The sequence below is a fragment of the Hyla sarda genome, chromosome 7 (genome assembly GCF_029499605.1).
Source record: "Hyla sarda isolate aHylSar1 chromosome 7, aHylSar1.hap1, whole genome shotgun sequence".
NCBI lineage: Eukaryota > Metazoa > Chordata > Amphibia > Anura > Hylidae > Hyla > Hyla sarda.
In genome coordinates, this window is record NC_079195.1 from 185988639 (window position 1) to 186007770 (window position 19132).

Here is a 19132-nt window from a genome sequence, read left to right on the forward strand (position 1 = left end):
ACAACTCCCAGCATGCCCAGACATTCTTTGACTGTCCAGGCATGCTTGGGGTTGTAGTTTTCAATAGCTGGAGGCACATGTTTGCTAAAACTCTGTGTTACAGCAGTGTTGCTGCAGACTGTGTTCCTTCTGCAGCCTTGTCAATCAGCCATCTCGTGTCCATGATCCTTGGACACGCTCATGCAGCTGTGGGACTCATCAGTGTCCCAGGAGGTATGGGGACCCCTAGTGATGGGATTTTCAAAGGCAGTTCTCTTTAATAAAATGTGAATTTTTTTTAAAGAAGTATATTAGAAAAACTATTGTTTTGCCAAGATGTACAACACATAAAAAGACTGTATCACTGGTCTGCATATGAAATTCCATGTCATTCTTCTTGGTCTGCATTGGAATGGTAGCATTAGTAGTCACTCTCTGAAATCTGTGCAAGGTACAGAAATGGTTTAGAGGTTTTTAATCTATATTTAGTGTGTATACCAGGAAGACTTCCGATGTAGATGCTAAATGTGTTCATAAGGCTTCATTGTTAAACCAGTGTCTAAAAGAGGTGCGAAACAGTGTATGAGTTTTTATTCTGCAGAGTCCAGCATAACACACACACATAATATATAGGAATATGCAAAGCAGCTCATTACTTCACCTTTTCAGGTAATGTTCCCTGGTATCAGCTTAGCTCCTGTTAAGGAATATAAAAAGCTGATCGGGATTTTATGCCAAGCCAGACTACTCCCCAAAAGGGAAGTTTCTACCCATCTGCAGACAGCTGTTACGTGGTTTTTGCCACTCTTCAGTACAGAGCAGGGTGATCTGGCTTTCCTGGGGTGAGAGGCCTGAGAGCAGCTAAAGGGGATGAGTATTTGCCTCAGGGCGAGGCCACCACTCCTGGTGTAACGGAGCTTCAGAAGGCCATTAAGCACTCCGCGGGCATTCTGGGTAGGGGAATATGCAAAGCAGCTCATTACATCACCTTTTCAGGTAATGTTCCCTGGTATCAGCTTAGCTCCTGTTAAGGAATATAAAAAGCTGATCGGGATTTTATGCCAAGCCAGACTGCTCCCCAAAAGCTGTCTGCAGATGGGTAGAAACTTCCCTTTTGGGGAGTAGTCTGGCTTGGCATAAAATCCCGATCAGCTTTTTATATTCCTTAACAGGAGCTAAACTGATACCAGGGAACATTACCTAAAAAGGTGATGTAATTAGCTGCTTTGCATATTCCCCTACCCAGAATGCCCGCGGAGTGCTTAATGGCCTTCTGAAGCTTCGTTACACCAGGGGTGGTGGCCTTGCCCTGATGCAAATACTCATCCCATATATATATACATATACACACACACATACATACATACATACAGCACAGACCAAAAGTTTTGACACACCTTCTCATTCAAAGAGTTTTCTTTAGTTTCAGGACTATTAAAATTGTAGATTCACACTGAAGGCATCAAAACTATGAATTAACCCATGTGGAATTATAGACATAACAAAAAAGTGTGAAAATATGTCATATTCTAGGTTCTTCAAAGTAGCCACCTTTTGCTTTGATTACTGCTTTGCACACTCATTCTCTTGATGAGCTTCAAGAGGTAGTCACCTGAAATGGTCTTCCAACAGTCTTGAAGGAGTTCCCAGAGATGCTTAGTACTTGTTGGTCCTTTTGCCTTCATTGGGTTCAAGTCTGGTGACTGTGGAGGCCAGGTCATCTGGCGCAGCACCCTATCACTCTCTTTCTTGGTCAAATAGCCCTTACACAGCCTGGAGGTGTGTTTGGGGTCATTGTCCTGTTGAAAAATAAATGATGGTCCAACTAAACGCAAACAAACCGGATGGAATAGCAGCCACTGCAAGATGCTGTGGTAGCCATGCTGGTTCAGTATGCCTTCAATTTTGAATAAATCCCCAACTGCACTTGGGGACGCTTTCCACCTAGAATATGACATATTTTCAGTTATTTCGCACTTTTTTGTTATGTCTATAATTCCACATGTATTAATTCATACTTTTGATGCCTTCAGTGTGAATCTACAATTTTCATAGTCATGAAAATAAAGAAAACTCTTTGAATGAGATATACACATACAGTGACCCCCAACCCCCCCCCCCCCCCCCCCCCCCCCCCGACCTACGATGGCCCCGACGTACGATAATTTCAACATGTTGAAGGTAGCATCAACATACGATGCTTTTGTATGTCGGGGCCATCGCATAAACGGCTATCCGGCAGCGCTGACTGCTTCAAATATATATATATATATATATATATGCCATAATATGCTACAGGTGATTACAATGGCCACCATTTAATGTGTTGGAAAGTTCCAGTGACATTGCTGTAATATATGTTTTTTTTAGGTGGCCCTTCAGCAATACTTGTTGTTTATCCCCAGGTGGAAGCATCTAGGAGGGGTTTGCTAGGACCTCCATTGTGAGTGCCACCAGGGAGTGGAGCAGCTTCTTCTACTATACCCATACTATACCGATACATTGCAGCCTTCCACTATATGTATACGTTGAGAGGCCTCCTGATGTATACCTCTGACGTGCTTAAAATCAGATGTGAGCGCAGAGAGTCTCATTGTATAATAGTCCTACTTCTACTAATCAAACATTAAAGCAGATACGTCACACTAAAAAAATGCAGGATAGGGGTACATTTTAGATTGTGGGGGTCTGACTGCTGGGGCCCCCTGCGATCTCCTGTACGGAGCCCCGGCTGAAACAGCGGCAGACCCCCCCCCCCCATCCATATATCTCTATGGGAGAGCCGTTAGACCATCTTCACCTCCCCCTTATAGGTATTTGAAGGGACGGGGGTCGTGATGTGCCACTCCCAGGGAGAGCTGGGCTCTGTACAGGAGATTGCGTGGGGCCCAGCGAAAGCACCTGCACCCCACCCCCTTCCCCCCCCCCCACGCGCAATCTAAAACTTATCCCCTATCCTGTGGATTGGGGATAAGGGATAAGATTTTTAGTATGATACTTCTCCTTTAATGTCAGAACCTATCCATATTCCATACTAGCAAAACACCAAAGAAACATTTTAGATCTGGATTATAAGACGTTCTACCTTATGGATTATGTGACTGGTGTCTGAAGATGATCCAATATGATGACAGTACAGTGGTCCCTCAAGTTAAAATATAAATTGGTTCCAGGATGATCATTGTATGTTTAGTCCATAACTGGAAACCTTTTAATTGGTTCTAAAGCCCCAAAATGTCCCCTATAGGAAATGTAAGGATTAAAGAATAATAAGTACATAACTAATACAGATAAAGCAAGTCCTTACATATAAAAGTAAGAAAGATCTGCTGGGAGCTGTAATTACTGTCTATGTAGAGGACAGGAGCTATGTAGAGCTCCATGAGCCTGTACAGTACACGGTGACGCAAAAAAGTAAAATGGAGATGCTCCGATGTCCAAAGGAGCAGCTAGCCCTGGTACAGGTAAAGAGTAATACAGAACATGTAATACCTCCCTGTACTGTAGGGAGGCGCTACCAGACAGCCAGTCAGTGCATGCACTTTAATAATACAGGGGTTTTACCAGTGAAATGTCCATTCTGCTTGGTCAATTCTTCCAGCCATCGATACATTTTGAAGATCTGGACTGTCTGTAGCATTGTATGATGAGTCTGGTTACAATGGTCCAGAAAAGACAATTGTATGTGGAAAATATTGTAACCTGAGGCCATTGTAAGTTGAGGGATCACTGTATACAAAAATGAATGGCAGCCAAGGGTCATAGGTACAGCCCCAGTGGGTTGCCACAAGTGACCAATAGCATCCTTATTCCGCACATCAAGATTTATAATACAACTGGGTGCCTACCAAATCTACTGTGAGACATAGGCCGAGCAGTACGAGTTAGGGGTCGGATGAGTATTAATGCATAGATTGTATATGGCTATGGACATTATCAGTGGAAAAGTCTACAACAATCATTAGGGTCACAGGAATGGCTGTCGCCAGTAGCTTTTGGAATACACCAGCTTTTTAGCCAGGGTTGAATAGTTATAAAAGGCTTCATACAAGAGAACAGTTCAAAGAAGACTAAAGTATTTTTTCATTGACGTTGGCGTAATTGCTCTGACAGAAGAACTTGTTTATTGGTTTTATTGGCTTAAACCCATGCATGTGCAATGAGCATTACACAAAATAATGGTGCATATACGTTGTCGGAATACTTTTTCCACCGCTCTGTCTTTATATTCCCAGGCAAGGCATGTTTGATTTCTGAGTCTCGCGTCATCTGTTGAATTCATCTTAAGGTACGGTAAAGGATGTATTGATAGAGGAGCCGGCCAGAAAATTGCTCAGGGGAAACAGAACTCAATGTATATTTCCGCTGTTGATTAACCGCATGTTTTAGTGGACACAGAGACTTGTGGTCAGTGCCTAGAGGGCCCCTGCTGTGCAAACATAACATTGTATGGCTCCTAAGTTTACAGTAAAAATATTGAAACCTTAACTCTATGATATTCAAAATGTCCTCTACTAGCTAGCGGCAAAAAGGCAAAGGTGTGAGTTAAGATACGATTTAATGGCAACTAGCAAAATGTAATAACGGAGCTTGGGATATGGGGATGTGGAAAGTCATGCTTTATCCTTGCCGTATTGCAATGTCCTTTTTTTTTTTTTTTTTTTTTTTTTTCTTTTTTTTCTACCGGTAATTAGGTTGATGAAATTCTAGAGCTTAAAGGGGTACTTCGGAGGATAAATTTTTTTTCAAATCAACTGGTGCCAGAAAGTTATACAGACTTCTATTTAAAATCTTAAGCCTTACAGTACTTATCAGCTGCTGTATGGTACAAAAGAAAGTTGTGTAGTTCTTTCCAGTTTGACCACAGTGCTCTCTGCTGACACCTTCGTCCGTTTCAGGAACTGTTTAGAGCAGGAGCAAATCCCCATAGCTAACCTCTTCCGCTCCAGACATTTCCTGACACAAACAGAGGTGTCAGCGGGGAGCTCTGTGGTCAGACTGCAAAGAACTACAAAACTTGTAATATAAATCAGCTAATAAGAAATGGAAGGCTTGAAGGGGTACTCCACTGGCCAGCGTTCTTAAATAAATGTTCTGAACGCTGTTTTCATGCTGCGGGGATCGGCCACGCCTTTGTGATGTCATGACCATGCCCCCTCAATGCGAGTCTGGGAGGTGGCATGACGGCTGTCACGCCCCCTCCCATAGACTTACATTGAGGGGTGTGATTATGACGTCACAAGGGGGCGTGGGAGACCCCTGCAGCGCGAAAACAGCGTTCAGAACATTTAGTTCCAAACACTGGCTAGTGGAGTACCCCTTTAAGATTTTAAATAGAAGTAATTTGCTGATCTGTATAACTTTCTGGCACTGGTTGATTTGAAAATTCTTTTTTTTTTCCTCCGGAGAACCCCTACAAGATGGGGGTATTTACAGCGGAGACTATTCCAGTGGGTCTTAGTTACTCCTATTAAATGAGGGTTTTTAAGACACTTTCTAGGATGTAGATATTGACTGGTTACAGCAGTGTTTTTCAACCACTGTGCCGCGGCACACTAGTGGGCCGTGACATAGTGTAAGGTGTGCATTGGGAAAAACACCCGCCGGGTGTTTTTGCCGCGGGACATCTGTGTCCCGAAAGTTGCTTTTGGGACACAGGGATGCCTCTATTAAGTGCCTGCGGCCCCGAGTTTACTTTATAAAATGCGGGGACCGCCGGGAGGTAGCGCACGCAGGGACGTCACTGACGTCCCATGCGTGCGCCCATAGCAACAATCGCGGATGACGCGCGCTGTCAACTTGTTAAGTGTTACAGCGGCACGTCTCCTTCGGTGTTCCGAGCACCGCTCCTCCGGTCCCGGGACCTACTGCTATAGCCGAACCGGAGGAGCGGTGCTCGGAACACTGGCATACAGCCTTCAGTAATACACTGTATGGCTGAAGGCTGTATGTCAGTGGGGGAACTATACTGCACCTAATGTAGGGGGACTATACTGGACCTAATGTGGGGGGACTATACTGGGCCGAATGTGGGGGAACTATACTGGACCTAATGTGGGGGACTATACTGGACCTAATGTGGGGGAACTACAACCTAATGTTGGGGAACTACAGCCTAATGTGGGGGTAACTATACTACCAACCTAATATATAGTCAATAAAGGTAGTGTTTCCCAACCAGTGTGCCTCCAGCTGTTGCAAAACTACAATTCCCAGCATGCCTGGACAGCCAAAGGCTGTCCGGGCACGCTGGGAGTTGTAGTTTTGCAACAGCTGGAGGCACACTGGTTGGGAAATACTGATATAGGCACAGAGTTAAAAAAAAATGTTAACATTTTCTAATGGTCGTGTGCCTCGTGATTTTTTTTCATGAAAAAGTGTGCCTTTGCACAAAAAAGGTTGATAAAATACTGGGTTACAGTATGCCTTAAAGGGATTATTCTACGAGAGACATTCATCACACATCTACAGGACCAGTGTAAAGGGGATCCAAGCTCTTCATTTCTCAGCACTGCACCACCACAGTGAGAAGTAGTTTTCAATGGATCAGTGTTCACACGTCTGCATTGCTGTTCCATTCATTGTCTATGTGGTTGACAGAAAACAGCAGTGTACAGAGCATTTAGCTTTTTCCATCTTTCCCATAGAATTGAATGGTGTGGCAGACCAGAGCGTTATTCAGAATATGATAGAATAGGAAGTATATGCTGCCTTTTTAACCCTCTGTATCTAAGATTTTGGCAGTCTACAGACTGTATGAATTATTCAGTTGGTATTTTTATGTAAATGCAAAGACCATATTATATTTTCTGGAGCTACCTATTCCCCTGGGGTTCCATGGTATTACTATATGTAACAATCCATCACCTCCCTAGTTGCCCAGCATCCGGCCATCTCTGTCACTATGGGTTATGATCATACAGGACCAGTGTGCTAAATGCTATTAACTCAAGCTAATGTCATAGCACACTAGGAATTCTAAGGCCTCTTCCCACTGTGCTCTGTGTCAAAGCAATGAGTTTGGTTTGGTTCCTGTCAACTTTGGTGTGCCTTTATTCCTCCTGTTCACAATTGTGACCTGGCTTGTTGTCCTACCCACTTTCTTCCATCTGCCGCCTGCCCAGACCTCTACATGATCTACAGTTATGATTTAAATTTGACAACCTTGATCCTTTCTTTTTGCCTTGGTAGCATACAGGGCCAAGCTGAGTGGTACACAATGATAGGAAGGAGTATTGGCATGAATTTGGCCCAGATCCCCAGGAGAGCGAGCGAAACTTTCAACTGTGGGTGCGTCCTTAAGACCTGCATGCAGTTAAAAGCTGTGACAGAGCAGTCAGTCATCGCTTCTTTGTCCCGCCACTTGTAGGTTGCAGGCACCTGTAGGCCAGCAACCTGCAAGAGGCCGGTAGTGGCTTAGTACTTCGTACTGATGTCGGCAGTGTGGTGACATGATTTAACATGCCAACTGCACCAGAATGGAGGAGGAGGAAGACCCTGATGCTCAGCACGGAGACAGTAAATTTTTTATTTGTCCATGCAAGGGAGATGTTGTTAATGGTGAGGGGGACAGACTCACCCACATGGCCTTCTGCTGATCATACACTTATACCCTCCCTGTGGATAGGCGGTAAGTGTTATGATATAAGGGTGAAGAATGCACAATCCTTCAGCTCCAAACTGTAAGAAAGTTAACGTTAAGATGCTCATCAATTACTACTTTTGATGGAAGATTTTCATTTTGAGTGTAAGATATATCTTTATGTAATGCATATAAGCAACAATCCAATGCAGGAAACAATGAGCTGAGCACAGCCCGAACGGGATAGTGGTCTAGGAAGGTACGGCAGTAAATCCCCTACAGACTTTGCGATAATACTGCTGGCGTGTGGGAGATGCTCACTTATCACAGGTAAGTATGCAAACAATCCAACATTAGAAATATGCAGAAAGGGCACTCACCCACTTGATGCTTGTGCAGATTCTTCTTTATTAAAGATGCAATATATACACGTGCATGGACGGGATGGACAGGGACACCGGTGGTGGGCCAGTTGAATCGCTATCAGGCGCAAAACGGCACTGTAACCCTTTGTGGAGTGACCCTGTCCATCCATGCACATGTATATATTGCATCTTTAATAAAGAAGAAACTGCACAAGCATCAAGTGGGTGGGTGGGTGCCCTTTCTGCATATTTCTAATGTTGAATTGTTAACGCATATAAGCAGTAAGTAAAACAATAGACAATTTAAACAGACCCATAAATTAGAACAATGGGGATATAGTAAAAATCACAAGTTGAATGCGTCAGAGAGAAAGTCACACAAGCAAAAAACTGTCTTAAAGAAAAATTCCCACTTGACATTGTAAACTGTGTAGGATCAATCTAGTCTGATGATTTAAAGTAACAGGGCCAAGGAAACAATGACTTCCTAGAATAGATGCACATAGGTCATCGGTTACCAAACTAATAAACATGTGAGTATCGGGATCCACCTAAAGAGAACCATATGTTTAGGACAGAGAAGCCCGGATCTCTCCAGCAAGAGTCATGTAAAAGTGAAAATTGAGACTTGTCAAGAATCATGTAGCATAGTACCAGAGTAGTTACATCATAGGATAGAGCATCCCAGGAGTGCTCCTCAGAGAGGTTTAATACCCCAGCAATAAACATTGTGAGTGTGTACGTCAATATATTTAATGGAAACACCATGGGATTGACAGATATGCATTCATGTATATACGACTAGAAGATTATTATTTGACTTGCTTTTCAATAAACATTTGTTCACAAATGGGAATTGACATACATAGACTGAATGGGCACTTTATTAGAGACACCCATCTAGAAGCGTGTTACATCTTCTTTGGCCTTCAGAACCACAGCAATTGAGAACTACAGGGTGGGCCATTTATATGGATACACCTTAATAAAATGGGAATGGTTGGTGATATTAACTTCCTGTTTGTGGCACATTAGTATATGTGAGGGGGGAAACTTTTCAAGATGGGTGGTGACCATGGCGGCCATTTTGAAGTCGGCTATTTTTAATCCAACTTTTGTTTTTTCAATAGGAAGAGGGTCATGAGACACATCAAACTTATTGGCAATTTCACAAGAAAAACAATGATGTGCTTGGTTTTAACATAACTTTATTCTTTCATGAGTTATTTACAAGTTTCTGACCACTTATAAAATGTGTTCAATGTGCTGCCCATTGTGTTGGATTGTCAATGGAACCCTCTTCTCTCACTCTTCACACACTGATAGCAACACCGCAGGAGAAATGCTAGCACAGGCTTCCAGTATCCGTAGTTTCAAGTGCTGCACATCTCGTATCTTCACAGCATAGACAATTGCTTCAGATGACCCCAAAGATAAAAGTCTAAGGGGGTCAGATTGGGAGACCTTGGGGGCCATTCAACTGGTCCACAATGACCAATCCACTTTCCAGGAAACTAGGAATGCTCGGACCTGACACCCATAATGTGGTGGTGCACCATCTTGCTGGAAAAACTCAGGGAACGTGCCAGCTTCAGTGCATAAAGAGGGAAACACATCATCATGTAGCGATTTCACACACCATAAATTTTTGTGTTCAAACAGTCTTGGAGGGATCTATCCAATGTGGGTTAGTGTCAGACCAATAGCGGCTGTTATGTTTGTTGACTTCACCATTCACATAAAAGTTTGCCTCATCACTGAACAAAATCTTCTGCGTAAACTGAGGGTCCTGTTCCAATTTTTGTTTTGCCCATTCTGCAGCACCTGAAACTACGGATACTGGAAGCCTGTGCTAGCATTTCTCCTGCAGTGTATATAGTAGTATATAGCAGTGTATACGGATACTGGAATCCTGTGCTAGCATTTCTCCTGCGGTGTTGCTATCAGTGTGTGAAGAGTGGGAGAAGAGGGTTGCATTGACAATCCAACACAATGGGCAGCACATTGAACACATTTTATAAGTGGTCAGAAACTTGTAAATAACTCATGAAAGAATAAAGTTACGTTAAAACCAAGCACGTCATTGTTTTCCTTGTGAAATTCCCAATAAGTTTGATGTGTCACATGACCCTCTTCCTATTGAAAAAACTAAAGTTGGATTCAAAATGGCCGACTTCAAAATGGCCACCATGGTCACCACCCATCTTGAAAAGTTTCCTCCCCTCACACATACTAATGTGCCACAAACAGGAAGTTAATATAACCAACCATTCCCATTTTGTTAAGGTGTATCCATATAAATGGCCCACCCTGTAGTTCCTGCTAGGTGTTAAAATCATTCTGCAGGATTTTTGGCGCTTGGGGACAGGATCGCTTCTTAGGCTATGTTCAGTCAGCGTTCGGAGCTCCATTTGCTCATTATGTTACATTGATGGGACTTTTAGTAGAGAAAAAACCTTCATGTCCAGCCCCGATATCAGTGTGTTACAGAGCTTTGTAATGCTGATGTGAACGAGGCCTAACACTTGGTTCTTTTTATATACTATTTGTGGTGCCATTATATGGTTTATTACTAGCATTGTTTGTTTTCTTGCTGTTATTAACTACATCTCCTCAGAGTGGCCCTTATCTAGAATTTGTTTGGGTAACCATCACCTGGAATTTTCACCAACCAGGTCTTTGATGTTTTGACTTTTAAACACCTTTATTATGGAATTTTCATCTTTTAAGTGTCTATTAAAAGTTAATTTTTTTGTAGACCTAAACTAGTTTTAGCAGTGTTTATTATACCCTAGCTGCACCAAGTGGACACAACCAGAGACTCTTCTTATTGTACATAGTGCCTATGAGTTTTTTTTTGTTTTTTGTACAGAGTTCTGTCTATGTACATGTTGAATGCCTTATTATTATCCATTTTCTCTGTTCCTAAGAGGTGAACATGTGATGCTTAAAGGGGTACGGTGAAGAACATTTTTTTTTTTAAATAAACTGGTGCCAGAACTTTAAACAGATTTGTAAATGTGATTGATTATGCACCATGTTTTTAAATTTTTTTAACATGCACTTGTCTTAGTATATGCTTTCTTATACTGAAGCACTTACAAAAATGGCGATGGTTAGCCAATGGTGAGACTCTAACGAGAACTCGCCAGGTGCATCAGAAGAGAAGGGCGGTCCAGAGCATTCGCGATTGGCCGCCCACCTGTATAAGAAGCAGCACAGAAATCCAGGTAGACATGGCCGGATGAAGCTCGTATAACGAGTGAAACAGAATCTGTTGCCTACTACGTACCCCCCCTGCACGGGTCCCTCTCCCTTACTGCATTTCATGTTGTGAGTATGTATCAATAAAGAAGCCTTTTTTAAGAGAAGACCGGTGAGTGCCGATGTTATTCTATTCTTTACTGTATTGAAGATTTGTAAATGTACTTTAATTTAAAAATCTTAACCCTTCCACTACTTATCTGCTGCTGTATGTGCCAGAGGAAGTTCCTTTTCTTTTAAAATGTCCTTTCTGTCTGACCACAGCGCTCTCTGCTGACACCTCTGTCACAGGAACTGTCCAGAGCAGGAGCAAATCCCCTTTGTAAAAACCTATCCTGCTCTTGACAGTTTCTGAGACACAGAGGTGTCAGCAGAGAGCACTGTGGTCAGACAGAAAAGAAATGAAAAAAGGAAAGAACTTCCTGTGTAGCATACAGCAGCTAAGTACTGGAAGGGTTAAGAATTTTAATTAGAAGTGATTTACAAATCTGTTTATCTTTCTGGCACCAGTTATTTAAAAAAAAAAATATTTTTGTTTTTCATCGGAGTACCCCTTTAAATATACCATGTATTATGAGACTCTTTAAGTAATTGTAGGCGCTGTATCTCTAGTACATCATACCCTTGCACAAAAGGGGAAATATCACTTTAGATGTATTTTGCGAGGCAAGTTGTTTTAGTTGCATGCGCGTGTAATGTTTTATTCCTTTCAGACCCTTTTTTGTAACTGCTGCAGATAATTTATATGATCTCAGCGCAGAAATACTCACTGTCTGACATATGAAAGACGACTTCAGTTACAAGGGATTTCACATAAATGATGGAGGTAGTTAGTTTGGGTGACCAGTGGATTTTCTAAATTGCTATAATTTTTTTTTTTTTTTTTATTGAAAAAAGGGATAATAGTTTTACAGTAAAATGTTTCCATATACATAAAGTTCCAGTAGTTTAGTGCCAAGTAAGTACAGAATATTTCGTTTTTTTTCTTCTTGGTCTGACGTGAACGCACCCCTTGCGTCCTCCAGTCAGTGGGCTTCTGCATTCTCAACACTTTAAGTCAGTGGTCTCAAACTGTGGCCCTCCAGATTTTTCAAAACTTCAACTCCCAGCATGCCCGGACAGCCAATGGCTGTCCGGGCATGCTGGGAGTTGAAGTTTTGAAAAATCTGGAGGGCCACAGTTTGAGACCACTTTAAAGGGTACCTCTCATCAAAAAAACTTTTGATATATTATAGATTAATGTATGCAGAATAACTTCACATTTGCATGTTATTAAAAAATATGCTTCTTTCTATTTAATTTTCCACTTTGAAGAAATGACCACTAGGGGTCTCCCTACCAGTCCTGGCAGCAAGCATTTCAGACTCATGCTGGAGTCCTAAACACTACGAGCTGCCAGTCTGCTTTGTTCACGAAGGAGAACACTCAGAGCTGCCAGCCTGCTTTGTTCACAGCCTGTTTGGCTGTGAACAAAGCAGGCTGGCAGCTCTGAGTGTTTAGGACTCCAGCATGAGTCAGAAATGCTTGCTGACAGGACTGATCGGGAAAAATACAATAGAAAGAAGCATATTTTTCATTAACATGCTATTGGAAAGTTATTCAACATTCATTAATCTAAAATATATCAAAAGTTTATTTGATGAGAGGTACCCTTTAAGTGAATCAGTCAGCCCATCTACACACTATTAGGGGGAGATTTATCGAAACCTGTAAAATAGGGTATCGTAAAGACTCAATATGCCCTCGATGTTCTCAAGACTCCGCGGACATTATACATATGTTTTGGAGTTGTGTAGATATTTGGTGTTACTGGGCAGTAATTATAGAATATATTGGTACTGTATGGGATATTGATCTACCTTTAGACCTTAAAACCTGCATATTAGGATATTTCGATAATCTAAACATATCAGCCCATATTAAAGGGGGTATTCCAGGTAAAAACTTTTTTATATATATATCAACTGACTCCAGAAAGTTAAACAGATTTGTAAATGACTTCTATTAAAAAATCTTAATCCTTTCAGTACTTATGAGCTTCTGAAGTTAAGGTTGTTCTTTTCTGTCTAAGTGCTCTATGATGACACCTGTCTCGGGAAACGCCCAGTTTAGAAGAAGTTTGCTATGGGGATTTGCTTCTAAACTGGGCGTTTCCCGAGACACGTGTCATCAGAGAGGATTTAGACATAAAAGAACCAACCTTAGCTTACATAGTTAGTACTGTCGAAAAAATACATATGTCCATCAAGTTCAACCAGGGAATTGAAGGGTAGGGGTGTGGCGCGATATTGGGGAAGGGATGGGATTTTATATTTCTTCATAAGCATTAATGTTATTTTGTTCCAGGAATGTATCTAATCCTGTTTTAAAGCTGTTAATTTTTCCTGCTGTGACCAGTTCCTGAGGTAGACTGTTCCATAAGTTCACAGTTCTCATTCAGAAGCTCATAAGTACTGAAAGGATTAAGAAGTAATTTACAAATCTGTTTAACTTTCTGGAGCCAGTTGATATCCAGGAAAAAACTTTTTTATATATATAACCCCTTTAAGGTAACGCTGGAAAGATAAGTCCTCCCCCCCCACCCCCCAGGGAAGAAAAAAATGGTTAAAAAAAAAAATGGAGAAGGTGGTCACATGGGAGAAAGCGATGTATACAAAAAGAGGGCTAGCAGACCAATTTAGCTTGATTTGGAATAGGTGGATTACAAGACAGTAATGCCAGCTCTTGTATCAGAGGGTTCTCCCCCCCCCCCCCTCTCTTTTTTATTATTTTTCTCTTTTTCTTTTCCCCAGGCCATTAGATAATGTAAGTAGTACTTGAATACCCTTAACAATTTTTGTAATATTTTGTTATTTTAGAATATATTATGTTCTTGTATCTTTAAGGTATACTGTACATGCTTATTGCTTTACAGAAATCAAAGAAGGATTGTTTGTAATGAATAATAAAGACTTCAAAAACCAAAAAAAAAAAAAAACCTATCCAGAGGGACTGATGCTGAGTTGCCCATAGCAACCAATCAGATCGCTTCTTTCATTTTTCAGAGGCCTTTTCAAATATGAAAGAAGTGATCTGATTGGTTGCTATGGGCAACTTATCAAAACCTGTCCAGAGGAAAAGTGGCTGAGTTGCCCATAGCAACCAATCAGATCACTTCTTTCATATTTGAAAAGGCCTCTGAAAAATGTAAGAAGCGATCTGATTGGTTGCTATGGGCAACTCGGCAACTTTTCCTCTGGAGAGGTTTTGATAAATATCTCCCTATGAGCTGCAGACATGGTCTGACAGATAATGGTGCCATAGTATGAACGTTACCTTTTTATATTCTGAAGACCTTTGCAGTAGTCATAAAATAAGATTTTTATTTGGGGTTAAAGTGTCAAGGAGACAGGGCCTCAGCAGCTCCGCACCACCACCTTGACACTTCAGCAAGATACACCACTTCCAATGTTTTAAATGGCATTGTAGAGAATTTTTTGCATATGGAAGACCTGCTTGTAAATACTGGAAATACATTTAATCGATTTTGACCTTGGCCCCATATTGACCTCCCATATTGAGTCACTGTAATACAGGTTCTTATTTTTTTGTTTTGTTTTTTTTAACAAACGTCTTCTTATATAGGTGGGTGGGGGGAGTTCTAACCCCTTAACGACAACGGACGTAAATGTATATCATGGTGCCGTGGTACTTAAGCGGTGTTCGCTTCATGAGCGGCAGGTCCCGGCTGCTATCAGCAGCCAGGGACCTGCCGGGAATGGCGGACATCCACGATCGCGCGGATGTCCGCCATTAAACCGTCAGATACCGTGATCAATACAGATCATGGCAGTCCGGTACTTTAAATGGATGATCGGATCATCCGCAGTGCTGCCGCAGGGATCCAATCATCCATAATTGCGGACGGAGGTCCCCTCACCTGCCTCCGTCCCTCTCCAGGGGTCTTCTGCTCTGGTCGGAGATTGAGCAGACCAGAGTAGAAGATGACCGATAACACTGATCAGTGCTATGCCCTATGCATAGCACTGAACAGTATTAGCAATCAAATGGTTGCTATAAATAGTCTCGTATGGGGATTATTAAAGTGTAAAAAAAAGAAAAGTAAAAAAAATAGAAAAATATCCTCCCCCAATAAAAACGTAAATAATCAATTTTCCCATTTTACCCCCCAAAAAGCGTGAAAAAATTAATAAACATATTTGGTATTGCCGAGTGCGTAACAGTCTGAACTATCAAAATACGGTATATTGTTAATTATCCCATACTGTGTCACATTTTATTCCCCAAAAAATGTATAAAAAGTAAAAAAGTGGTACCTGTAAAAACTACAGATCATGGCGCAAAAAATGAGCCCTCATTCCGCCCCTTATACGGAAAAATTTGAAAGTTATAGGTGGTCAAAATAGGGCAATTTCAAACATACAAATTTTGTTTAGTTTGAGATTTTTTTTAAGCAGTACAATTATAGAAAAGTATATATCAGGGGTATCATTACAGAATATGTAATTTTTACCATAAAGTGTACACGGTGAAAACAAAACCTTCAACAATTTGCTATATTGTGGTTTTCGTTTCAATTTTCCCACATAAATAATAATTTTTGGGTTGCGCCGAACATTTTATGGTAAAATAAGTGATGTCATTACACAGTAAAACTGGTGACTCAAAAAACACGCCCTCATATGGATCTGTGGATGGAAATATAAAAGTTATGATTTTTAGAAGACGAGGAGGAAAAAACGAAAATGCAAAAATAAAATTGGCCTGGTCCTTAAGGGGCTAAACTCTTGGACCCCATTATTATAGAATTAGCGGCTCCAACATCTACCGTATTTTTCATCCTATAAGACGCACCGGCGTATAAGACGCACCCAATTTATAGGGGCAAAATCTAAAAAAATAAAGATTTTGAACCCAATAGTGGTCTTCAACCTGCGGACCTTCAGATGTTGCAAAACTACAACTCTCAGCATGCCCGGACAGCCGTTGGCTTTCCGGGCATGCTGGGAGTTGTAGTTTTGCAACCTCTGGAGGTCCGCAGATTGAAGACCACTTCAGGAGGAGGTAGTACTCACGTGTCCCCGCCGCTCCGGACCAGTCACCGCTGCCCTGGATGTTGCTCCATCGCTGTCGCTGTGTCCCCGGTAAGGGCCCCCCCGGTGTCCTGTAAGCACTAACCCGGCTATTCAGTCGGGCTGTTCGGGACCGCCGCGGCGGTCCCGAACAGCCCGACTGAACAGCCGGGTTAGTGTCACTTTCCCTTCAGACGCGGCGGTCAGCTTTGATCGCCGCGTCTGAAGGGTTAATACAGGGCATCACCGCGATCGGTGATGTCCTGTATTAGCCGCGTGTCCCGGCTGTTGATGGCCGCAGGGACCACCGCGATTGGTGTGTATTCGCCGTATAAGACGCACCGACTTTTTCCCCCCAGTTTTGGGGAAGAAAGTGCGCCTTATACGGCGAAAAATACGGTAAATGCAGGTGGTCCTTCCCTATCAGGTAGTGGCATGTGAGCAGCCACTTGTTGGAAAACCTTATTAGTCACTTTTTGGTTCCTGCTCTGTGGAAGTCTTTGCTGTAAGGCCCCCTATCTCAGGAGACTCATACACATTCTGGGAGAATTGTCAAGTAGGACTGCTCATGTGAAAGCTTTCCAGAACATAGAAGACAATGCCAGACCTCCATTACTATGTGATCTGTTTTGCTGCAGTATTGTATGACGTTGATATTTCTTTTAAGGATTTCTCAATTAAAATTCTCCTAATGTCTTCACAGGTATTTACCTCTCGGACCTCACATACATAGATTCTGCATATCCATCTACTGGCAGTATCCTGGAGAGCGAACAGCGGTCGAATCTAATGAATAACATCCTGAGGATTATCTCTGACCTGCAGCAGTCCTGTGAATATGGTGAGACATCACATGAGTAGATGGGCTTGTGCTGTGTACATATAAGCAACATGCATCTTCTCTCTGTTTGCATTTCCCCTTCACTACTAATGGTCTACCTGAATCTTGACTTTTTCAACCAAATAACATTTGGGGAGAAGTTATCCTAAATCATGTTCAAAATGCAAACTATTTCTGGCAGCGGTGAGTTCATGCACTCAGCCCTATCCTGGATCTAAAAGGAAAACGGAAGGCGCTCCATGTGCGGGATCAGCAGGTCAGGCCCATAGGGAGGGTGAAAAGATCTATCCTGCGCCGCTTACCAGAGTTGGTTGTGTGCACACACACAACAATGGGAAGCGCCTGAAAGTGTATATGTCCTCATCCGCAGCCCTCCTTGAAAACGATAGATAGGTAGATGGACCGTAGGAGTAGGAGATATCGGCGCTGGATGAAGGAGCCAGGAGAAGTAGCGGCATAAAATCAAGGCAGGTTTATTGGATACAACGCGTTTCGCTGCGCATGCGCAGCGAAACGCGTTGCATCCAATAAACCTGCCTTGATTTTATGCCGCTACTTCTCCTGGCTCCTTCATCCAGCGCCGATATCTCCTACGGTCCATCTACCTATCTATCCTGGATCTGTCTTTTACGGGATATGCTACATCCTCCAGGGCTATCTGTGGTCTGTGAACTCCGGGGATATATGCCATGTTTCTACTGGTTACTCATGCTGTATTTATACCCTTCACATTTGTAAAGGGTATAAAGCTTTATAATTCAGCTTGTGTAATTCAATACCCCGTAAAATATATATTTTTCTTTTCATAAAAAGTATTTATTTTGCTCTTTTTCAAATAAAACAAAGCATAACAATACTCTGGGCAGCCACAACAGCGAAAGCCCAGGCAGTGAGATATGTAATACAACATGCCAGCAATATCAGCATACATAGATAATAATGCAGTAACAGTAGATAAAGGAGGAGGCACTCACTGCGCAACCCACCGGAGTAGACCATGCCCAACAACAACCAGACACACACACTCGCTCACCACTCAATCCCCGGGATCTTCCCCACCCACACCCCCCACCACCACAGCTTGATAATCCTAATGCAGGGTTACACAGGCTGGGACATCCACCAAGGAGTACCCGTCGAGGTCTCCAGGACCAACCAAGACCTCCAAGCCTTGTCAAATTTCTTAGGGCACTTCCGACTAAGGTACAACGCCTGATATAGTGGGGCATACTCCCGATGTATATTCTTAATGTATCCATTCTTTACCGTGAGGCCAAGGGTTAATTTTTTCGTATATGTTTTGGTGGTATGCATTGGAATAACCCACAATTCATGTTACTTGGAGTTGACTATGCTTTTTAGTACAGGAGATCCCACATTTCACTTACTGCAGAATCTCTTGCAGTCCTCTCTCTAGCCCCTCTCCGGGATGTGTCAGGATGGGTACATTGCTGGTATCATTTGGGCTTTATTTTGTTTCTTGTTTGTTTTTCTAGTTATTCAGTCTAAGGCCCCTTTCACACTACAAAATTACTCCATTTTAAAGATCCGTAGGAAGTTTCGTCTAAAAATCGGCTGTAAAACGACAGCTACTAAATCCTATACGGCCGTTAGAAAATCCCATTATAGTCTATGGGATTTTTCTAATAGCCGTTTTGACCCGTTATAGCCCGTTATTAATAATGGCCGTTATTTTTCGACAGAAGATAGAAACGGGAGAAATGGTGCGTGCATTATTTCTCCCGTTACTATCTTCCGTCACAAAATAACGGCCGTTATTTATAACGGGTTAAAACGGCTATTCAAAAATCCCATAGACTATAATGGGATTTTCTAACGGCCGTATAGGATTTTGTAACTGTCCTTTTACAGCTGATTTTCAGACGAAACTTTCGCACAGATCTTTAAAACGGAGTAATTTTGTAGTGTGAAAGAGGCCTAATAATATGGCTCATTGAATGAGAAGCATGTACAGCGCTCAGTATAACTTGGCAAAACATGGCTGACAGCTTCATAGGCACAAACAAGT

At 42.2% G+C, this 19132-nt stretch overlaps 1 protein-coding gene across 13 annotated transcripts in view; it reads left to right on the plus strand.

Moving 5' to 3' along the window:
* RALGPS2 (Ral GEF with PH domain and SH3 binding motif 2) overlaps positions 1-19132 on the plus strand; it is a 264782-nt gene that overhangs the window by 204622 nt on the left and 41028 nt on the right. For all 13 annotated transcript variants that reach the window (XM_056531809.1, XM_056531808.1, XM_056531819.1 and 10 more), the window contains one exon: positions 16966-17103. In XM_056531809.1, coding sequence (XP_056387784.1) covers positions 16966-17103 — 138 coding nt within the window. The remainder of the gene's footprint in view (positions 1-16965; positions 17104-19132) is intronic.